Below are 26816 nucleotides of genomic sequence, written 5' to 3'. Positions count from 1 at the left end.
ACTTAGCCTCCTAACATAGCCATTACGGCGTGTTGTAGAGGGGTATATAACTGTAGGTCGTACCCCAGGTGTGTTGTAGGGACAGTTAGAACATGCATTGATATCATCTCCTATCTCATACAACAGTCATCATCATCATAATCATCGTCATCATCATCTCCACATGGAGTCTTAACTCGGATCATTATAACAGGCTTACTACCCACAGAGTCTAATACACAACTAATTTCCTGTTGTTATACATTTGTATATTGTTTATTTAATTCCTAACAATTTGTCCAAACTGTTGCTTATTTATGATTTAATTTGCTAAGTAAGAAATTATTATTATTAATAATAATGTTTTAAGTGTGCTTTGCTTTAAGTTACAAGATCCAAATTGTCGCTATAACGTCACACATCACATTTAACCTTTTAACTACCAATGGAATACCACTGTAACATTAATGCAGTTTAACCTCCAAAGCTGGCTCATAATGCCTTCCTCCAAGTCCGGTCCTTATGGAGAATAATGTTACAATGTCTACTAGACGCTGATTGAGGGTATATCTGGAATTTCTATCAACATGCTCAACTGCCAATCTTCGTTTTTTAGCCTCAGAATCCGTGGTTATGGAAAACGGGGATTAACTCATCTCGCCCGATATTAATACCTGACATATATACCGAAGATGGCCTGGTAAGAACTAACCCACAGGTGGCGCTCTTTTCCAACTGAACTTTGGTGACTGTGGATTTACATATTATTACTTTTCGGGTCGTTCCGTTTATTTCTGTTTACATTAACGATTCGCTGGAGAAAATATTTTAGAGGACTAAGATTTCCTCTTTCATTATATTTGATGTTCGTCATCTTTAATATGTTTTGTTTAACCCATTTTCTAGCTAAATATATGGCCATACACTATGTAATGGTAATACGTTAAGATGTGAGAATCTTCTTAAAAGCAGGAACGCCCTCTTACTAATGGTATGTACAACCACAGATGGCACTGCCGGATAATTCATTAAGAAAAACGTTTTAGATATCCATAGTAAATAATGAACAACTAGTATATTGGTATTATTGTTCAGCATGCTTTTCTGGTTTAAAAAATGATTGATTTTTTTTAATTTCGAAACATAATCAAGTTGAACAATGAAACCATTTAGAACCAATTAGATTTCGGCAGCTAGTGAAATAAGACAGCGTAGTTTTGTTGTCGATTCATAGAATATTTTCTTCAAAGTAATGCTTGAAAATGAAATTCATTACTTTCATAGTTTTAGTGAATAATGTAAAACTGTACGCATGGAATATTATACACTATGTGGATGAAATTTGAATTTTAAGCACATCACGGTCTGCAAGCTAGCTTGTTACGTGCACCATATATGATGGTCGATAATTGTTTGATAAACTCTCTCTTGATTGGTGGTCCGGACGAATGACAAGCCCGGAAATAATAACATTCATATCACATTGCATGCGTGCATGTCCACTGCCTTAACATTGCATGTCTACTTCCTGTAATCATATCCAAATCATTTGTACTAACTGGAACATTCTGTCCAGCCTTCTCTATCTAACGATATTAATATAACTGAACCTAACACTCTGGTATCAAATGCATGTGCAGGAAAACCTCCCTTTCTGATATCTATGTCCAAATATTAGTCCGCCATTCGAACACGTGGTCAAATTTTGCCTTCCAAGTAGCGCACTTGATTTGTTGTCTGGCAACATTCATTGCACGTGTTTGTTGACTGTTTGAAATCCCGGAGCATGATTCTTCTACACTTCCGGCAGTACGCATGGAGAGACCGGAAGTAGAATGCACCGGCACATGCGCACACTAGGATTAGGACCTCAGCACCAGTGCACTGCTATATACACTATAAACTATACATTCACTAATTGCAATGGTTTCCATAATATTTCAGCTTTTCGGTGGCAATAGCGATAAAGATACGGCGAGAATTCACTATATCAACTCCCCGTTCGTCGCTCGCTACATCCGGTTCCACCCTCTGGAATGGCATGGCAAGATAAGCATGCGCGTCGGGTTGTACGGATGTCCCCACACAGGTAGGTAACACAATGACCAATGAAGTGTGTTCACTGGACCGTAACGTACCAATGATGGTCATATCTGTCCACGATATACATATAAATTCATTGTAAACACATGGGGACAAGTGAAGCGTAGATCATACGAAACTTATTTGCATTTCTGTAGAATAGATAGTTGTTTGTTTATCGTTTACTTCGGCCGTGTGTTCTGTACCTCGCCACATTAAACAGACATGCTCGCCTTTGTTACAGCTATCAGCAGCGTAGTCTTTCATTGCCCTTCAAATGAACTTTTAGTATAAATCATGTAGATATTTGAGAATTTATTGGGCATCGCTTCAAAGGTCACAATAATCTACATTGTATAATGTTTTTGTTTGTGCCTGGAGAAAATATGTATCAGAAAATATGTATCTGTTACTTGTAACAATTGGATTGTTCCTACCTTAATCTTCTGTTACATAAATAAGTGTCCTATAATCTAGTGACCTAGTTATGTAGTCTCTAGTCTTACGTCATCCACGATGTTATACTTACTATACTTACTAATCTTTTGTGTCATACACAGGCGGATGTGGGGACGCCTTCATGAGGGTTAATGAGGACACGCCATGTGGTAAGTCTTAGCTTCTCTTTGCTCAGCTTGGCACAGAATTCTTTTCAAACTTTCTCTTCTGAATAAAAGAAAACTATTGCCAAACTGAAAGAAATTAACCTTAAAGAACACAAGAACTATAAAAGGAACAGAAAAAACAGTATTGGTCTATGGTTTCGTATTCATTGTGTATAGGTCAATAATAACAGAAGTATAAAAGTATAAATTGAAATATACTACTCGATGGTTCCTGCTGACCACCAATGACTTACCACCATAAAAATTGTTCAAATGCAATAACATTTTCCTACAAAATAGAGAACGCATTTACTTCCATATGACACTTATGCCACGATATGTGTAAGGATATTTCCTAATGAATGTGTTGCTCCCTTTGTAGTTGAAAACCTGGCATACAAAAAGGAAGCCTGGATCAACAGTAAACGCCATTACAAACGTCACATCCGGAATAGGATCGTCCACGGGCATGCGTCGCGTGCTGTTGACGGACGGATAGACGTGAGTCTCTCTAGTTGTACGATCCTTGATAATCTATACGGAGATAACCCGATCTGGACGGTGGACATCGGTAAAATAAACCCCATCTCCGGGGTGGTCATCTACACCTGGCAGGAAGGCACCAACACCGAGACAGATGGGGACACGACGGCATTAGAATCAAGTAAGTATACCGCAAAATACCAGGCAATAGTGTTGGAATAATGGATAAATAAGGAATAGGTTTAGCGTCTTTGACCAAAAAACCCAATGTAAAAAGTACGTTGACTTCATTTGTTCATTCAAAGACCAGACAGAAAATTACACATAATCTCTGTGGAATTATTTATGCCATATATAGCCATCAATTTGAATTAGGCTTAGATACATTTTTTAGCATTCTGTATATTGGTTTTCAAACGTTTATAGTTCTAAGGATTTATTTTCACCGATAATTGAATAATCTTTTCCTGCTGTTTCAGCGGAAGGCGGCACGCCGTATAAAGATGAGATGATGAATAACCTAGACCGACTTATAATATATGTGGACGATAAATCAAAGGGTGAGGATGATTCAAGTGTTTCGGGAAATATGTGTGGCTATGTGTCCAAAATAAACGGCGCGTTATTCTCTCAGAAAATCCACGTGCAGTGTGTGCGTCCCCAGGACGGACGGTATGTGTTGGTGGAGGCCTGGGGAGCGTCCAATAGTTGGAGCAGGCTGTTTAGTGCCGTATTATGTGAAGTGATGGTGTACGCGTGATTGATACTCCCATATGTCAGGAATCATTTAAACTCATTGTGATAGACTTCAAACAGAACATAAACATGGTTCTGATTTGGAGAAAGACAATTATTTAAAACAATACTGCCAGTCATCTGTAGAGATACTAACTTGTGGTCTGCAGGCCGGCGGAGTTTGTTGGCCGGGGTTGATGGCGTACTTTAGAAGGACTAAACAGCATTGATGTTTCCCACCACCTTACACTGATGGCAGACTGACATTATTGGCCTCTCAGTCTAAGTATTTAACCACCGTCTGGCCAGTATGTTGACTACACAAACTCTGCGCGTGGTTCTGAGAGAACCAACACTCATCCAAAGAATCCTAGTGTGAAACGCCAGCATGGAAAATGGTCGGTGTTCGCCATTATGGAGTCTTTTGTTCGGCGTTCGGAGCATTCTGTCTGCGTGCGCCGGGATGGAAGAATGGATGAAGTTATCCTAGCAACAGATATATTTGTTGGTGACCAGGATTACACATTGACGGCCGTTGAACGCGCCTTAACTTTCGGTGTGAGGTTCATGGACACGTAATCTGCCATACAGGGTAGACGCCACAGAACCGGACGATTCTACGTCGAAATATGACGGTGTGATAGCCCTAGGTGGATTGTACAATATGATGTGGTGCTATGTGATTATTGTTCTAGGCCATCTACACGTGTGTACTGACACGGATGTGCAAGTACACACAATTGTGCACATAACAAATGTGGGCACAGGTACAAAGGTGCCATGTGGTAACTGTAATGGAAGCATTTCGTGCCTACAGGTGTGTTATATAAGGCACGCGACACGGTGATATCCCTACTGTACCAAAGGAACAGATATATAGGTGTTTGTATCAAATACAAAAAACAAACTTATGCCAGTAGTTAAAGTGCCTGTGACTACAAAGAATCACGTGACGTTCGTATGCCACGTTTTCAAAGCCGACTCAACCTGAGTTTGGATTAGCGTTCGTGCTATATATTTAATACTTATTCCATTGTAGGTAAACAACTATAGTCAGTTATGTACGCCGTATAAAGGTCACGTGTGTGATTCGTCATCATATGTGAGCATGCGCAGAACTAACGGATATTGGGACAGCAGATGACCAACTCATTTATAACCGTATTACCAGTCTATATACAATTCGCAGTGTCGTATTAGTAAGAGGAATTAGGTATAACATGTTTCTATATAATGTTTCCTCTCCAAAGTTTAACATAAATGCATTTGTTTTTTTACATCATCGTTATCCGAATCTCGAATGTCTTTTACACATATTTTTCTACAATAACTTCACGTGCTTCTAGAGCAGAACATGACGACATTATCAGTCTGACCATACCCGCAAATACCGGTCACTTGTAGTCAGGGTATGTACTATCATATATACAGCATAATACCACGTGATCAGTCACATGACGGTAACGTGACCATCCTATACGACAAAGTGTATCGATGTCATCAGCGCAATGTATAAATATGTATGGAACATATATATAAAGAATAATTTGAGGTACAATGTCACCCTATTGATATATGCCACTAGCAATGTACGGTATTACTGTGTGTTGTGACATTACGAGGCCATTTAACACTATAACAGTGTTATACAAAAAATAAAAATGGGTGACGTCACACTCTGTCATCCATTGTGTGAGTTATATATGTAACTGATAACGAATGAAAGTATATTAATTTATTTTGAACAAGACTTCTCTAAATCTGCACGAATCTGTAACCTATCTATGACGTCACTCAAAATGACGTTTAGTAAACGTATACAGATTCGCGCCTTTTTGGAAGCCTTTTTCAAAACTGTGCGAGTGATATTGAAAATTGATCTTTTCCTCTGAATAGTAATTTGTATATAACTGAGATAGCGTCTAGTGTATGGACTGAATACTGTTGTACGGTTATCCTAGTAAGGCTTGTAAATAGGTTATTGTTATCGATATTATTTATATTTATTCATAATCGTCACTGCGCATGTCTGAGTGCTAGTTGCTTGTGTGTTAATGGGAATCATCACACAAATGCTTCAGTTCGGTGCGGAAATTAAGAGTAAAAACAATTAGAATTTAATTTGATATTTTTGAATTGTTCAGTATCATTTTAATTTCCAAAAATATCAAATAAAAGTGGTTGTTTTTTAAACCCATTTGAATGTGACCATCTCCAACTGCGGGTCTGTGTGAAGCTAAAATTGAAGCATTTGCGTGGCGATATCCCTCCGAGTAGTGAGAGAGGAACATATTGGTTTTGTAAATTTCGTGTCATATCCGATGAAGAAGAATTCTCATACATTTAACTGTGAAGCCCATACCTGTATGACTAACACACCCTTTAGTGCCGAAATACCCTCGCTCGCATTATTGTGTTAAGGACGATTTGGACAGACACAGAAATAGGATTTTGTAATAGAACATTTCTTGGTTTGTATAGCTAATTGAATTTAAAATGAAATCTTTTGGTAAACATTAGCAAACAAGAAAAAAAAAAAAAATCAAACTTTTCACCAAAACTGAAAAAATATCCAAATCGTCCCTAAAGAGTAAGGTTCTACAGCATTTTAATATTATCAGAATTTTGTATACCAATTGTCATGCTCTATCGAATGACATAAAAATGTCTACTAAATGAATGATTCCATGTGATCATTTTACGATAACGACTAGTCCCTCCTTTCATATGAGGGATACTGTTTTTTTATTTCTGTAGTCACATTGATATCGTGTTACAAACACAGTCTATTTCTTACTCAAAATATTTAGTATAAATGTATGTAATACCTGAACTCGTTGACCCAATAGTGCTACGTCTTACCCATTTCTATTTCTACACTTTAAGGACCGAAGAATATTCCAAATACGTCATAAGTGCTTCTGACGATATCATATTGTCTTTCGGTAATTGGTTGTTAAAATGGAATTTCAAATATTGAATCACAAAAATGGAATATCTTATGATTAGATACATTTACGTTCGGTACTCTGTATTGCCTAAATAAGCATTTACATTTGATATTCTTAAATTAATGTATGAAATAGACCCTCTGATAGAAGAATGACTTTCTAACTGTATTTGTTTGACTGTTGTGACCTATGAACTTTGACCCCAGGACCCTTCCTGTATGACGCTTTTCAGACAGAACTGTTATATCTTGTTATCGGGTGTACAAAATGTTACTTAATTATAATATAAAAAAACTCAAATCACGTGTTGTTATTTTTGTACTGAAAGAATGCGACGTGTATACGGTTAAACATCGTTTACTCGAACTCGTATTACAGGAGAACCTTGTTGTGTCGATCACACGTTCCATCATTTATTCATTCAGGAAAAGACTACTTCGACAGTTTTAAGTAATTGACTTCCAGTAAACGAGTTTTGGCTGTATGTACAAAAAGAAATTCCATGGAATAGTCCGTGGACCACAATGGGACAGATGGATCAAGAATGAAAAAATTGATATTTTAATAAAAACGTACGAAAACAGATTTAAACTCATGTTAAGGAAATGACAAACAATACAATATACAGGGATGAAAATGTTCAGCCAATTGGCTGATTTCAGCCTTTTTGACTTTCAGAAAATAGGTTCCTGGTACCTGTAATTCCATATAATTTCCCCCAAAAATAAATTTCAGCCTTTTCCAAAAAAAACTTTTCCATTTTCATCTCTGTATAATATAACGTTTAATACTTGAGGTTGACAAAGATACCAATGATACCAGCGTCCATTACCTAACTATGTGACTTTAGAACAGCATAGTAATACAAAATATCTTTTACATTATTACTGATTTCTTCTTGAATGGCACAGTCACGAAAGGTTCCACTGATAGAATAAATTATAGAAAAATATAATATATATTTATTATATAAATAGTATTTACAATGCAGGAGACAACCAGCTTGCAATCCCAGTACCAACAAGTGGTAATGAAGAGAATATGGTTAGAGATGACATCAATAATTCTCAAAATATATATACAATTCCAGCCAAGAAAATATATTTCAGAAACCCGCGACATTTGTCAATGAATATTTCAATAAAAATATTTTAGTAGGATATCATCTAGTAAACAACACCAGATTCTGTTCGTTACGTACGTGACTAAAATATTAAAGCGTTGCTATGTTATAACTGACATAAAAAGAAGTCTCCAATTATAACTTTATGAGATCAGTTTCGTTTAATCTTCAACAAGAAACATTTCACGTTTCATTTCTAACAGAAAATTACCTTTTGATGTTTTGTATTCTCTGTGAATACACGTGAATGAAGTAAAACTATCTAATTTAGCCAGAGGTAATTTATCCAGATGAAAGTGATTAAATTGAAATGAAAGATAGGCGCGGGAATAAAAATATTCATTTTGACTAAGGGTTTCTTTAAGACTTCTTTATTCGTGTGTGATACCGTACATACATGTAGTTTTTTATTATGGCGATATAAATATAGTAACTGAACAAATAACCTAATGTAACAAAAAAATGATGGGGGTTCGACTGACCATGTCTTCCCTTCGGCCCTTCATCCACTGTTCTGCTTATTTCTCATTTTGGCATCTGATATCTGTTCAACTTTAGGTCAATTATTTCCATTGACTCGACCTCTCTCGATCTCGACTCTATAATTATTGAATTATCCGGGTTCATGACCTCTACGCAACAAGTGAAACAAAAACGTCCTTCCATGACGGCTCATTGCACAAAATATCATATTTTCCTCCTAAATGATTTTCTTCTTCATAACGTTTCCCTTGACACTGTCTCGCGTTTGGCTTGAAGTTTGGGCGCTCGCCCCTGTGAGGAATGCTTTTGGTTTACTTGGCCGCTACACATCATAGTCTTAAAAAATGTGGTTGTTTCTTCTACTCGACTACTTGGCGCTCAACATAAATAGAGTGGGACGACTGGTTTAGTAGTATTATGTGACTGCAAAAGTTACTCTGTCCCTGGAGGCATGCCTCAGTGGAATGAAAAGCCATAAATGGGGCAAGAATTCCGTTACATAGGACGTAAATATAATCAAAGGAAAGGAAAGGTAAAAATCATTGTTCGTAAAACCAAGGCAGACCATGATATCGTGACGATTCGCAGAAGTTATGTATTATGTGTAAGAATATGATAACATCACGAAATGTAGGTGGCACAATAACGAAATAGAATTCATTACGTTTCCCATACAGTATGGAAGTTAAGTAGTCACATACAAGTGATAATGGATATTGTAACATTACAACGAGATAGGTTGAAAACCTCGAAAAATATTGTGCGGAAACTACTACTGAAAAAACAACAACTAAATAACTTATCATAAACAACCAAGCTGCTATAGGATCGCCAATTACTCGAATGTAGATAGGAGAAACAGACCCCGAACATTCTATTTCCATATGATAACTATTCAACACCTGTTAAAATTGACGTTGCTGGTTTGACAGTTACTCTTTGTTTTCAGTATCAGAGATTCTGTTGCGATAGCAAAATATTGCTGTAGATTTGATGACTATTCTTTGGAGGGAATTCGTGCACTGACCACGGGTTCACAGGGACCAGAATCATTGAACACGGTTTTTTTCCACAGTTAACGTAACCACAAGTTAAATCACTAAGGCCAATAAACCGAAGAGTCCCCAATGTGTTTGTAACCGACGGCGATTTAACATGTTTAGCATGAAAACAAAAGATAAATCACTGTCTATGTGAAGCTGTCAATTCAGCGTTAACCATCCCGATCAGGCGGAACACTGCTCCCACAAAAATGTCGCCGTAACCTTCGTCACTCGTACGACAAAACTCAATGACAATCACACAATCAACAGAAGTAAGATCATCTATTTATGTAACCCTTTACGATGAGGTGTCACAACTTTGATAAATCATTCACGGTGATTGCTGTTCCAGAATTGTACTGATATACGCTAATAAAATTTCTATAATTAATATTACCGCGGCGTATTTCCTGTCGGTCCGTGGTTGAACCTGATGTACTAAGTAATTGATCAGTGTCCCTCACTACACTATTAGGTAAGTAGTTAATTATATAATTATAGCTTACATAATGACCGTATTGCTTATAAATAGGTTACCGTGTTATGGACTCTTTATAACGACCTTTTTGCCATTTTTATCAAAATTTTCAGCTTTTTCAGCAACAGATTATAGATACAGTATCAGTGTGTCTTCTTTTTAATTTGATGTGTTATCCTTTTTGAGGACGTAAACCTGTACAATAATATTCGGCAGTTAAAGAACCATGAAACCATGAAGAATGCCATATAATCAGAAAAGTCAACATTGTATCCCAAAGTCGGGGAATGAAAATAAATCACCCTATTTCATTTGTGATTTGAATTCAAGAAGAAATGAACCAAGCGCTCATAAGGTATAAACGTCTGTAATTCAGCGCTCATACTTTTCACACAAATAGGTATTGTCCAATATTTACAAAGGTGGTAGCGATAGAGTTGGTTGGTAAACTCCTTAAGCAATACCTAAAATTTATAATCGTATTGGTTTTTTTTAACTATGGAATAAGATGTATTTCTTCATTGGGCAATTGCAATTTTACAAGATACGATTTTATTTTCCATTTCTTTTGTATTTAAAATCATTTCATGAAATGTCGTTAAACATATAATGTTGACATTGATATTTTTTCTTTAAAAGTTAATATCGAGTTTTTATTACAAAATACCCTTTACCATGGAGTGGAGCTTTCATGATATTGTAAAATGAATATTTTATTCAGTAAACACTCTGCAGCCAAATCATATTGAATTATCAGGCTTTTCTCTGTAGATATCTTGGACTGATTTATGGCGAAATCTTTGAATTTGCCTGCAAATGACGGAATAACAAGGGAAAGTTTTATATCGACAAAATTGCTGCATCACCATTTCTGTTTCAACCGAAAACTTGAGAAGATGCTGTGTCATTTTGGTGGGGTTGTCTCTGAACTTTAACCACAAATGTCCTCCTTACAGAACTTGTACCTGTTTATGATGCATTGTATAAAACTGACATTAAAACCTTACGTTACAAAAATGTATCTAGTATCACTAGGTCAATCGATATTTCTTGTAAATTCGGAAGAAAAAAAAGTGCCAGGACTAAAATTATTCATGTTTCCTATCTAATGGGATTCCCTAGATTTCTTCATTGGGGACAGTTAGTGGATTGGTTAGGAAGATCTAGCTTTAGGCTTCACGCCGCCAAAGATTTAAATCGGATAGATCTCTTATCATCCCATATTTCACTTTAATATACATGAATATGTAAATTAAGTTTAGAACAGTATTTGAATACATTACTATCGAAATGTGTCGGAAGGTAATCTATTCACGCTTTACTCCACTATTGTAGAGAAGTGAAACATTGACGGCTAATGTCTCATTCCTCAATACCGAATACAATCTTAATAGCCTGGTAAATTTTTGATATTCACACTCACAATATAAAAACCAGTAAATACATCAAATTGTCACATTGTGCATTCGATATACAGGACATATTCTGTCGCCCGTGAGGCGAGGGGGTAATTAGCATATGCAAATGTCCAAAAGAAAGTATTCTCTGAGAGTATAATTATACTGTACTAAACAGTATGTAGAAATCGTGTCCATGTGTCAGACCCGATGTTTATTTGACAAATGACTTTGCCGGGTTACATTCCCAATCTATAGCACTGTGGCAAACACTCTGTACAACTAGAATAACACCATCAGCCAATAGAAACAAATGTAGAGAAATATTCACGAACGTTATCATGCGTGAAAAGACACGATGCAGCAGGTATTTATTCCTACATATGATATATATGCCTGAATCGCAGAAGAACACACGCATATGACTTTTTTTTTAAAAAACTTTAACTGTTTTGTTCTTGTGTTTTTGTTTTGCAGCGGAAATCTATACCGGTTGTTGGTTTATACTATATCCACCTGTTATTGTGACAGAGGTTAAAGGTCAGACGACGCCATTACATGACTTGACATAGCTGGGGTAGGCAGGTTAGGGTTTGACACACCTGTAAAGGTATAGGTAAAACAAAACACACTATCTACTCCCCTATCACCTGATGTATATCACACACATATTGTTGTTATTTGTGTAAAATTGGATGACGAACAAGGAGGACGATTGTCAACCGAGTCTTAAACGCTTGATTGACAGGTTTTCTCATACCTCAAAACAATAGTGAATGTCACGGTAACTGTAACTTTCCATTAATTATGCGAGGGAATTGCCAGAAACGCATTATTGGTTTTAAAGGGAAAACGCACATTTGATATATACAACTTTTACACATTGTTGCTACTATTTGATTACAAAAGTAAAGCGCTTAAACTTGTTCCAGTGTACACTAGTACATTTTACACCAGTCCTCAGAAAAATTCATATCTATTTACCTAAGTTTGATCGACTTTTACTCTGGGTTCAGTACGACAGATGCTCTTCCTGTGACCCAAGGGGGTATCGTACTGAACATCTAGCGGAGTTGATATGGATATGTTATATAACGTTTGTTTTTGCCTTTCATTCATTTAATGTCAATATCTTTCTATCTATTGAATGGCATGAGGACAGATTTGTAATATGTACCCTGAAAGGATAAGTTATTCCACTGCATTAAATCATAAAAGATAATGTCAAATATAACATTTACCCAAAATCTACGTGTAATCTGACTTATGGAGATATTCGTTATGATGCAAAATTAGAGAAAAAGAAGAGTGTAAAAATTAACGATATTTTAATGTGATGATATGTTGTCCTAAATGAGAGGTGATGAGATGTCGCTAGGTACACGAGTGTGACGTTATGGTTACCTACCCCACGTGCAGTGTGTATCAGTGTTTAGTACTAGGCTTTCCTTGGTTTGTTATAATTAGGTGAAGATACTTAGAGCTCCAGTGTAGGAGTAAATGTGGTGATGTACTGTATTAAAGTTTGAAACCTTCACAATATCAAGTAGACATTAGTCTGACGGTAACATTGTGTCAGTTTTACTTCAAGTCAGCGACGACTGAATCCAATCTAGGGTATAATTGTTCTACATAGCAATAGGGATAATGTATTTACTGAAGTTACATGAGCTGATGGAGCGTTTAATTTGCCCGAGACAATCTCAACATAGATGTACTTACCCAACTGTGGTTATCGTACACACCAATGATGATTGTAGGATTTCTGTGTATCACAAACTTTTTATAACATTCAGGCATTCTAATATCAAAACACATCCTTAAGCATGGATGTGTGAGTTAAAGGTGTTTACTTAACATCATCATACTGAATAGTTTTAAAGTATTCTGTTTAAAATTGAAGACACATAAAGATGTATCTTATTACTGTGCAGTGTAGGTACTACACAATAACAACCAATTTATACACAAACTGAATCTATTATGTAGGTGGAATAGGGCATATTCACACTTTGTGGAAATTGTCCTTATTTCTGGAAACAAACTTCAGTCGAAATGGACTAAATGCCGTGTGTGTTCAAGTAATGACCAAACTTGATTAGGTTTTCACTGAAGTTGTGTTTTTTTGTTAGAAGTGTGACCATCTCGACTAAACATCATCTGTTTGGATGACTATTATTTGACAAGTAATGTGTTTAGATACATTTAAACTTCAAATTCACATTTAGACATTTAGATGTATATACGATTAGGCCGCATACGCATTGAAAACGTACATGCAAGGTCTGCAGCTTCGATTTCTCGAAACAAACTTTAGTAAAAAACTGACTTAAGTCACAATTGTTCATATATGGAGAAAAACTTAAGTTTTGACTTAAGTCTGAAGTCTTCTCTTTTGTTTCGAGAAATCGAAGCCAGTGGTCAAATTAGGTAAAAAAATTCCTGATTACTAATGATAAACCAAATCATGTAGGTTACCCGGATAAGTTTCATTGTAGTGAAGAGTCACATGATCAAGACTCGTTGTGGTGAAGGGTCACATGATCCAGACTCGTTGTGGTGAAGGGTCACATGACCCAGACTAGTTGTGGTGAAGGGTCACATGATCCGGACTCGTTGTGATGAAGGGTGACTGAGGCAGATCTTTATGGTGTAAGTAAATGCCTGCTGTAATATGTAAAAGTAACATCAAACGCTCACGTAATGAACGTGCCCTTGTTAGTCTGTCCTACTTGTGGGGATAAAACAGATCAGGTGTTTAATAGTCTATTTCGGCCCTCCATCAAACAAACCCAACATGTTTAATTACGTCGCCGGAGTGTGCTTATATTACAACATTCGACTTGAACCTCCGGCTGACTTTCATCTTGGCTGTGAAGTTTTGTTGTAGAGATACCAGACTATTCTCCTTACACTATCTGCCGACACACCTGTGTGTAGGACTCCTCCTGGTGTATCTATCCAACACACACTATTTCCCTCATTATCGACTTGATTTTTTTATCTCACTTACTATCTTCATTTTAAAATAACATTTTCTTCTTGACAGATTGCCAGAGTATAATTACGATATTCACAAATAATTTCTTTCATCTAAACCTGCTAGAGAATATAATGAATGCATTAGCCTGACATTCCGCGTGACGCACGGACACATTACAGATAATATCTCGGCAGTTAAAGTGAAAACCTGCATAATATGCACTTAAAACATGTTACAGAGAACTCTGCTGGCGAAACTTTGTGACAGGCATGATTTATCAACATCAGGGTAGTTTACATACGGGTTCAGTACCTAGACAGCTTCCAAGCCATTCAAACGTTTAGATAACATCAAAGTAATTGAAATGCTTAGAACTACATACATTGTATTTCATTTAGACAAATATATTTGGGTTGAAACGATGCCACATGCAATGCTATGAAATTATACATATTTCAGAAAAAAAGGAAAAGTTTGCCGTTTTGAAATAAAATTATTTTATGACTCTTTTTTGTTCTACATAGCTCACATGTATTCTCTTTGATACAGTACGTAGTGTAAAGTAGATTGCTGAAGTTAAAGGATGAATGAACACTATATGATTGTATGTGATTTGTTGTTATAATTAGATGTACAAATGATAAGAGACGACAAAAATGTACCTGATTGTATCATATATAATTGTGTCGCCTTTACATGTTGTGTCGAAGTTAACACAATGAAGTTATTGAATAAAAATATGACTAAATGAATACACATGATGTAAGTTTGGTATTTAAAGATGTAAATATTTACATGTAGTTAAGTTTAATAGCCCGGTTTTTGTAATGTTTGCCATACCTAGGTCTGTCACATTGACAGCATTGATGAACTAATCTAGTAAACAAGGACCGTCCAATCACACAGTGTTACGTAACATGTTCGCCAGGTAGAAATAGATTGTCACCATGAACATACCTAGTCACAACGAGCTGTGATATTCATAAAATGATAATTCACCTGAGTGTAACACGAGAGCAGTATTGTTATGGTTTTAATGGGAATATTTGTATTTGTATATTTGAGTAAGGAAACTTTTCACAAACATATATAGACGTAAATCTGTATCTGAGAGGCCTGAACACACGATACCCGAAAAGGACCAAATGTATAATTCATAAGATCGTGTAACCGTTTTATGCTAATGTACGTGCAGCTGTATTGGGTAATTAACCATATAAGGTAATATACAAGTCATATATATACAGGAATGTATGGGCTCCAACTCGTGGATCATGAGTTGCATTCATTTCTGTATTTTGAGATGCATATCATCAAAGATCCATTTTCACAATCTAATAGAGTTGCAACGCCCTTTTATGTTTGAAGGTAAATGAATTACCTTAAGTAAATTATGTAAAACGTTTTTCTTCTCAAAGGAATGCCAAATAGTTATATGATACTGATTGAACGTCCGCATTCTAACGACAATACCATAGTAATGTGATACGGGTGGTACTGTAATGGTGTGCGGACTGGTCACGTGTATCCCGACCCTGGGCATATACAGTGACGGGTGGCTAAGTGTGAGGGTAGGGATCCTAATTAATTACCTCACCCGAACACAAGTTGGGGACAAAAACCCTTATTAATTACCTAACCTGTACCATAGGTATACCGACCTGTGCATTCAATCAAATGTTCCTTTTCTTCAGTCAGAGAAATACTTAATTAAAATGGCATGTCGCCTAGCCTTCCGGAATACAAACAGTGTGTTACCTTGAGTAGGTGAGTTGACATTGATAGAACCCTTGAGAACAAATCACCTGTTAATTACGTTCCATTAGGATTCCCCGACACCTGAGTAGACTACAGCGTATGTGGGGGACCTAAACAACTCTACTTTACACCAATTATCAACACCTGACGGGTATACCTCATACCCCAATACAGGTAGGCACCACAATATACCTCATACTACAATACAGGTAGGCACCACAATATACCTCATACCCTAATACAGGTAGGCACCACAATATACCTCATACCACAATACAGGTAGCCACCACAATATACCTCATACCACAATACAGGTAGGCACCACAATATACCTCATACCCCAATACAGGTAGGCACCACAATATACCTCATACCACAATACAGGTAGCCACCACAATATACCTCATACCACAATACAGGTAGGCACCACAATATACCTCATACCCCAATACAGGTAGGCACCACAATATACCTCATACCACAATACAGGTAGGCACCACAATATACCTCATACCACAATACAGGTAGGCACCACAATATACCTCATACCCCAATACAGGTAGGCACCACAATATACCTCATACCACAATACAGGTAGGCACCACAATATACCTCATACCCAATACAGGTAGGCACCACAATATACCTCATACCCCAATACAGGTAGGCACCACAATATACTCATACCCAATACAGGTAGCACCACAATACAGGTAGGCACCACAATATATCATACACATACAGGTAGGCACCACAATATACTCATACCAAATACAGGTAGGCACCACAATATACCTCATACCACAATACAGGTAGGCACCACAATATACCTCATACCACAATACAGGTAGGCACCACAATATACCTCATACCCAATACAGGTAGGCACCACAATATACCTCATACCACAATACAGGTAGGCACCACAATATACCTCATACCAACGTACACCAATACCTCATACCCAATACAGGTAGGCACCACAATATACCTCATACCCAATACAGGTAGGCACCACAATATACCTCATACCCCAATACAGGTAGGCACCACAATATACCTCATACCCAATACAGGTAGGCACCACAATATACCTCATACCACAATACAGGTAGGCACCACAATATACCTCATACCACAATACAGGTAGGCACCACAATATACCTCATACCCAATACAGGTAGGCACCACAATATACTCATACCCATACAGGTAGGCCACCACAATATACCTCATACCCAATACAGGTAGGCACCACAATATACCTCATACCACAATACAGGTAGGCACCACAATATACCTCATACCACAATACAGGTAGGCACCACAATATACCTCATACCACAATACAGGTAGGCACCACAATATACCTCATACCCCAATACAGGTAGGCACCACAATATACCTCATACCACAATACAGGTAGGCACCACAATATACCTCATAACCCCAATACAGGTAGGCACCACAATATACCTCATACCACAATACAGGTAGGCACCACAATATACCTCATACCCCAATACAGGTAGGCACCACAATATACCTCATACCACAATACAGGTAGGCACCACAATATACCTCATACCCCAATACAGGTAGGCACCACAATATACCTCATACCCAATACAGGTAGGCACCACAATATACCTCATACCCCAATACAGGTAGGCACCACAATATACCTCATACCCCAATACAGGTAGGCACCACAATATACCTCATACCCCAATACAGGTAGGCACCACAATATACCTCATACCCAATACAGGTAGGCACCACAATATACCTCATACCCCAATACAGGTAGGCACCACAATATACCTCATACCACAATACAGGTAGGCACCACAATATACCTCATACCCCAATACAGGTAGGCACCACAATATACCTCATACCACAATACAGGTAGGCACCACAATATACCTCATACCCCAATACAGGTAGGCACCACAATATACCTCATACCCCAATACAGGTAGGCACCACAATATACCTCATACCCCAATACAGGTAGGCACCCACAATATACCTCATACCCATACAGGTAGGCACCACAATATACCTCATACCCCTATACAGGTAGGCACCACAATATACCTCATACCCAATACAGGTAGGCACCACAATATACCTCATACCCCAATACAGGTAGGCACCACAATATACCTCATACCCCTATACAGGTAGGCACCACAATATACCTCATACCACAATACAGGTAGGCACCACAATATACCTCATACCACAATACAGGTAGGCACCACAATATACCTCATACCCCAATACAGGTAGGCACCACAATATACCTCATACCCCTATACAGGTAGACACCACAATATACCTCATACCCCTATACAGGTAGACACCACAATATACCTCATACCTCTATACAGGTAGACACCACAATATACCTCATACCCAATACAGGTAGGCACCACAATATACCTCATACCCAATACAGGTAGGCACCACAATACTATACCTCATACCCCTAATACAGGTAGGCACCACAATATACCTCATACCCCAATACAGGTAGGCACCACAATATACCTCATACCCAATACAGGTAGGCACCACAATATACCTCATACCCCTATACAGGTAGACACCACAATATACCTCATACCCCTATACAGGTAGACACCACAATATACCTCATACCCCTATACAGGTAGACACCACAATATACCTCATACCCCTATACAGGTAGACACCACAATATACCTCATACCCCAATACAGGTAGGCACCACAATATACCTCATACCCCATACAGGTAGGCACCACAATATACCTCATACCCCAATACAGGTAGGCACCACAATATACCTCATACCCCTATACAGGTAGGCACCACAATATACCTCATACCACTATACAGGTAGACACCACAATATACCTCATACCCCAATACAGGTAGGCACCACAATATACCTCATACCCCAATACAGGTAGGCACCACAATATACCTCATACCCCAATACAGGTAGGCACCACAATATACCTCATACCCCAATACAGGTAGGCACCACAATATACCTCATACCTCTATACAGGTAGACACCACAATATACCTCATACCCCAATACAGGTAGGCACCACAATATACCTCATACCCCAATACAGGTAGGCACCACAATATACCTCATACCCCAATACAGGTAGGCACCACAATATACCTCATACCCCAATACAGGTAGGCACCACAATATACCTCATACCCAATACAGGTAGGCACCACAATATACCTCATACCCCAATACAGGTAGGCACCACAATATACCTCATACCCAATACAGGTAGGCACCACAATATACCTCATACCCCAATACAGGTAGGCACCACAATATACCTCATACCCCAATACAGGTAGGCACCACAATATACCTCATACCCAATACAGGTAGGCACCACAATATACCTCATACCCCAATACAGGTAGGCACCACAATATACCTCATACCACAATACAGGTAGGCACCACAATATACCTCATACCCCAATACAGGTAGGCACCACAATATACCTCATACCCAATACAGGTAGGCACCACAATATACCTCATACCCCAATACAGGTAGGCACCCACAATATACCTCATACCCCAATACAGGTAGGCACCACAATATACCTCATACCCCAATACAGGTAGGCACCACAATATACCTCATACCCCAATACAGGTAGGCACCACAATATACCTCATACCCAATACAGGTAGGCACCACAATATACCTCATACCCAATACAGGTAGGCACCACAATATATACCTCATACCCAATACAGGTAGGCACCACAATATACCTCATACCCCAATACAGGTAGGCACCACAATATACCTCATACCCCAATACAGGTAGGCACCACAATATACCTCATACCCCAATACAGGTAGCCACCACAATATACCTCATACCCCAATACAGGTAGGCACCACAATATACCTCATACCCCAATACAGGTAGGCACCACAATATACCTCATACCCCAATACAGGTAGGCACCACAATATACCTCATACCCAATACAGGTAGGCACCACAATATACCTCATACCAATACAGGTAGCACCACAAACCACAATATACCTATACCCCAATACAGGTAGGCACCACAATATACCTCATACCCCAATACAGGTAGGCACCACAATATACCTCATACCCCAATACAGGTAGCCACCACAATATACCTCATACCCCAATACAGGTAGGCACCACAATATACCTCATACCACAATACAGGTAGGCACCACAATATACCTCATACCACAATACAGGTAGCCACCACAATATACCTCATACCACAATACAGGTAGGCACCACAATATACCTCATACCCCAATACAGGTAGACACCACAATATACCTCATACCCCTATACAGGTAGGCACCACAATATACCTCATACCCCAATACAGGTAGGCACCACAATATACCTCATACCCCAATACAGGTAGGCACCACAATATACCTCATACCCCAATACAGGTAGGCACCACAATATACCTCATACCCAATACAGGTAGGCACCACAATATACCTCATACCCCAATACAGGTAGGCACCACAATATACCTCATACCCCAATACAGGTAGGCACCACAATATACCTCATACCCCAATACAGGTAGGCACCACAATATACCTCATACCCCAATACAGGTAGGCACCACAATATACCTCATACCCCAATACAGGTAGGCACCACAATATACCTCATACCCAATACAGGTAGGCACCACAATATACCTCATACCCAATACAGGTAGGCACCACAATATACCTCATACCCCAATACAGGTAGGCACCACAATATACCTCATACCACCAATACAGGTAGGCACCACAATATACCTCATACCCCAATACAGGTAGGCACCACAATATACCTCATACCCCAATACAGGTAGGCACCACAATATACCTCATACCCCAATACAGTAGGCACCACAATATACCTCATACCCAATACAGGTAGGCACCACAATATACCTCATACCCCAATACAGGTAGGCACCACAATATACCTCATACACAATACAGGTAGGCACCAAATATACCTCATACCCAATACAGGTAGGCACCACAATATACCTCATACCCCAATACAGGTAGGCACCACAATATACCTCATACCCCAATACAGGTAGGCACCACAATATATACCTCATACCCCAATACAGGTAGGCACCACAATATACCTCATACCCCAATACAGGTAGGCACCACAATATACCTCATACATACACACAATATCTTACAATACAGGTAGGCACCACAATATACCTCATACCCCAATACAGGTAGGCACCACAATATACCTCATACCCAATACAGGTAGGCACCACAATATACCTCATACCCAATACAGGTAGGCACCACAATATACCTCATACCACAATACAGGTAGGCACCACAATATACCTCATACCCAATACAGGTAGGCACCACAATATACCTCATACCCAATACAGGTAGGCACCACAATATACCTCATACCCCAATACAGGTAGGCACCACAATATACCTCATACCCCAATACAGGTAGGCACCACAATATACCTCATACCCCAATACAGGTAGGCACCACAATATACCTCATACCCAATACAGGTAGCACCACAATACATATACCCAATACAGGTAGGCACCACAATATACCTCATACACAATACAGGTAGGCACCACAATATACCTCATACCCCAATACAGGTAGGCACCACAATATACCTCATACCCCAATACAGGTAGGCACCACAATATACCTCATACCCCAATACAGGTAGGCACCACAATATACCTCATACCCCAATACAGGTAGGCACCACAATATACCTCATACCCCAATACAGGTAGGCACCACAATATACCTCATACCCAATACAGGTAGGCACCACAATATACCTCATACCCCAATACAGGTAGGCACCACAATATACCTCATACCCCAATACAGGTAGGCACCACAATATACCTCATACCCAATACAGGTAGGCACCACAATATACCTCATACCCCAATACAGGTAGGCACCACAATATACCTCATACCCAATACAGGTAGGCACCACAATATACCTCATACCCCAATACAGGTAGGCACCACACATATATACCTCATACCCCTCAATACAGGTAGGCACCACAATATACCTCATACCCAATACAGGTAGGCACCACAATATACCTCATACCCAATACAGGTAGGCACCACAATATACCTCATACCCCAATACAGGTAGGCACCACAATATACCTCATACCCCTATACAGGTAGGCACCACAATATACCTCATACCCTATACAGGTAGGCACCACAATATACCTCATACCCCAATACAGGTAGGCACCACAATATACCTCATACCCCAATACAGGTAGGCACCACAATATACCTCATACCCCAATACAGGTAGGCACCACAATATACCTCATACCCCTATACAGGTAGGCACCACAATATACCTCATACCCCAATACAGGTAGGCACCACAATATACCTCATACCCCAATACAGGTAGCACCACAATATACCTCATACCCCAATACAGGTAGGCACCACAATATACCTCATACCCCAATACAGGTCAGGTAGGCACCACAATATACCTCATACCCAATACAGGTAGCACACACAATATACCTCATACCCAATACAGGTAGGCACCACAATATACCTCATACCCAAATACAGGTAGGCACCACAATATACCTCATACCCCTATACAGGTAGGCACCACAATATACCTCATACCCCAATACAGGTAGGCACCACAATATACCTCATACCCCTATACAGGTAGGCACCACAATATACCTCATACCCCTATACAGGTAGGCACCACAATATACCTCATACCCCTAATACAGGTAGGCACCACAATATACCTCATACCCCATACAGGTAGGCACCACAATATACCTCATACCCAATACAGGTAGCACAAACAATATACCCATACCCTATACAGGTAGAACCACAATATACCTCATACCCCAATACAGGTAGGCACCACAATATACCTCATACCCCTATACAGGTAGGCACCACAATATACCCTCATACCTCTATACAGGTAGACACACACAATATACCTCATACCCCATACAGGTAGGCACCACAATATACCTCATACCCCTATACAGGTAGACACCACAATATACCTATCCCCATATACCAACAGGTAGCCACCACAATATACCTCATACCCCAATACAGGTAGCCACCACAATATACCTCATACCTCTATACAGGTAGACACCACAATATACCTCATACCCCTATACAGGTAGACACCACAATATACCTCATACCCCTATACAGGTAGACACCACAATATACCTCATACCTCTATACAGGTAGACACCACAATATACCTCATACCTCTATACAGGTAGACACCACAATATACCTCATACCCCAATACAGGTAGGCACCACAACCCTTAAACCAACCTCCGAGCACCAGAACTGTTTTACCTCCGAGCACCAGAACTGTTTTACCATATGACATGCGTGTAAAAGGTTACATTGCTTTCTTTTGTTAGAATTCATCTGAGATAGTAGATCTGACCGACATATACACGATTGTTATCTGTGTCAATATCGTCTATTTTATAACAAGTACCCAGATGATAATCATCATAAACTATGTCTGCATCATCTAATTATGACTGGAACCATTTACCATGAAATAGGATGTACGTAAACGTTCTACTCAATACCATAAATCACTACCACAATCATACAAATTGTCTTCTAAGTAGGTCCTATTTATAAACACACGAGACCTGCTACCACAAAACAGTGATGTAGAAAAAAAGAAGATTGCAGTTTGTTATTTCAACTTACAGAAAAATAGTCAAATTTATACACACAGCAGAGCGAAATACATAAAGAAAACAATATTGGAGTTTATCAACCTTGAACATTAAAAACCACCATTTCTCCTCGGTGGATAAGAGTTCTCGGACATGATAACCATATAAAATCATAACTGGGGTGCGACAAAATGGTGGATGACTCGGCATTATGCAAATGAATCCGCGAATAAAAGGCAAACTACCGAATACCAGACATTTTTCGATCGAAATGGAAATGAGCAAAAGGGAATAAGTCCAAAGTAGAAAAGTATGTTTGGAGACTTTCAATTTGTACAAAACACGGGTAGCACTGGTGACTGACAATGTTGGTTATTGTATATTTCACTGGTTATATGCTATTACAGTTTTTGTAAATGTTTCATTTCTCAGATGGAAAATATACTACGTGTTTAGAGCGCTAGAATTCACGGTTAGCTACTTTCACGTGCAGAACGTTTGTCACTATGGTAACAGTTTGACACTTTTCAGTTCACTGATAACCATGGCAACTCGCTGGTTACCATGCTAACTGTACTTATAGTCCTTAATGAACTTTGTCGTTGACCATATAGCTGTAGACTGGGAACAATAGATAATTCTCAATGAGGAACAATCGTCCAGATTGATGAGTGTATGTGTTTGATGGACACCTATATGGTGCAGTTAGACATGACAGTAAAACTGTCATCTCAGAAGCGCTTTATTTGATTATAATTATAGAACTAAATCTTTATATTTCCTGTATTTAAGCTCAAGGTCACCGCCATGATACCGTCAAGGTCATCCTAAATAATGTTATGTAATGTACATAAAGCACATGTCACTCCAGGAAATTGTGGTTTTGATCTTGTTACTTCAACCTTTCACCCCAATAAAGTATTTCATTCCAAATCAAACCCAGGGTTCACCAGTCTGTAGCACTAGGCCTGTCGCCACGCACGCCGTCGGCTCTGTCACATTTCACCACGTAAAATGGAGACGCTAGATGTAAAAATCCAATAGCGGAAAGACTCCCCTCATTAACATATGCATACTAATGAGCGCGTGTTATGTGTACGTCAGGTTTGTTTGTTGTTCACATTCTTATGTCACCCCCGGCCAATTACCATACACTTTGATAATGACATATGGGGAGATGCTGACCTTTGGCCCTTCACACCGCTACCGCAATAGGAGATAATACTAGAGACTAAGGATGCATGCTGGTGACGATAGTCACAAAACATTGTACCTAAAATTAAGGGTTAATGTGCAGAGGAAGGTGAAAGTTTATTTAAATAACAGCTACATATTTAGGATGAAGTAAGATATTTGACATCGCAATAATCTCACTTGAAACGAGCAATTTCATAGGCTTAAAAACTATGTTATTATCCATAACGTGAAAATCATGTTGTCATTTATAAACACAATAGCGTAGCGATATCTTTTAGAATCTCCTAAGATGTGTTTTATTCAAAGATATTTTCATTTAGCGGAACGTTCTGATTGTGCCACCTTTGAGAGGGGTAACTTAACAAGTCAATCACGAGCATGCAATCCCTTCAAAACACGTGATGGACCTAAAAGCGGTAGTTTGTGCTTTAGAATAACAAAGTGTATAATAATGAATATAACGTGTGTCTCCTTGTGATAGCGCGGACTATTATCTATCTGGAGTGCTATCTCACCTAAGCATACTGCAGTAGGTACAAGAAATCAGCATACCCCGTCTTGTCACATCATACTGACGGCAGGCAAACCTGTCACTGTTTAATATCTAGAAGCAGACCTCGATTTCTCTCTAAAACACAAAAAATGAGGAAGTTTCAACAATAGTTTCATTTTTTATTCAAACAATATCATTTCCATGAACAATTTATATGCACAGACTTTTGAGCGCTGTCACTTTCTCTCTTACTTTGATTTCTCTTGACAAGATCAAGTCTCCATCACGCATCAGGTTTTAATACATGTTTTTAAATGTCGGGCTATCGAGCTAATGAATATTCCAGCATTTCTGGAATCTATCAGAAAAAGTGATAATTTTTATCTTCTCGCACAAATATATTCATAGCTTTTACATAACACTAGATTCATTTTGTTTTTTGTCTTTATCTCGTGGCTTGTAATACCAATAGTAATGGCCATGTTAACTAAAGTTTGATTTTGTCTACATCGTCAACAATATAAAAAAACAGAACATGTTTTTACTGGTGAAAGTTAGAAACAGACTGCAAAGATGACTGATGTTCAAAGTAAATTAAAAAAAAACAAATATGCAATTTCGGACCTTAAAACGATATACATTACTGCTGAGATAAACTCAAATCTATGGTTGTCTTGACATTTTCGAACTAAAATAGATTCAAATGTAATTCATATGTTGGCTGCGGGGCACTTCTAAGTTCGAAGTATTTAATTATAGGCGACAGGCTGGGTGACAGTCGATGTATCATGTAAGTGTATCATGGCCGTCAAGGTTAGTGGTGTGATCAGGAAAAATCTGCAGCCACTGCATAAAGCCGCGCTGGCCGTGTGGTTAGACCTCCACATCTGAGTTGCGAGTTTGAACCCCGTGTGGGGCAGACATCAGGCACTGACCGCAGAGCGGTGGTTTTTCTCCCGGTTCTCCAGCTGTCCTCCACCAAAACACTGTCCTTAATCTGCCCTGGCTGCTATTAGAACGTTCAGGATGTACTCCTCTGAGAAGTCAAAATTTTCTTGTATATAAATTTTACTCATAAAGAATTTTGGAAATACAATAGAAGAAACATATGTCCGTGTGCTCGTTTTTAAGCTAATGTCACTCAAAGATATCTATTAAAAAATATTGGATTTTATGGGCATTTTGTCGTTTCGACCAT

At 38.7% G+C, this 26816-nt stretch overlaps 1 protein-coding gene across 4 annotated transcripts in view; it reads left to right on the top strand.

Annotated features, from left to right (window-relative positions):
* Nucleotides 1-7135, top strand: part of LOC138329637 (lactadherin-like) — a 63702-nt gene extending 56567 nt beyond the window's left edge. For 3 of the 4 annotated variants that reach the window (XM_069276752.1, XM_069276751.1, XM_069276750.1), the window contains exons 8-12: nucleotides 596-679; nucleotides 1924-2068; nucleotides 2622-2669; nucleotides 3049-3330; nucleotides 3629-7135. In XM_069276752.1, the coding sequence (XP_069132853.1) occupies nucleotides 596-679; nucleotides 1924-2068; nucleotides 2622-2669; nucleotides 3049-3330; nucleotides 3629-3909 (840 nt within the window). In that variant the 3' untranslated portion in view covers nucleotides 3910-7135. The remainder of the gene's footprint in view (nucleotides 1-595; nucleotides 680-1923; nucleotides 2069-2621; nucleotides 2670-3048; nucleotides 3331-3628) is intronic. The other variant, XM_069276753.1, reaches the window with a different exon arrangement.
* Nucleotides 7136-26816: the final 19681 nt, after the last annotated feature.

This window comes from Argopecten irradians, chromosome 8 (genome assembly GCF_041381155.1).
Source record: "Argopecten irradians isolate NY chromosome 8, Ai_NY, whole genome shotgun sequence".
Taxonomy (NCBI): domain Eukaryota; kingdom Metazoa; phylum Mollusca; class Bivalvia; order Pectinida; family Pectinidae; genus Argopecten; species Argopecten irradians.
Note: the sequence above shows the minus strand (reverse complement) of the source record. Positions and strands in the feature narration are given on the sequence as shown.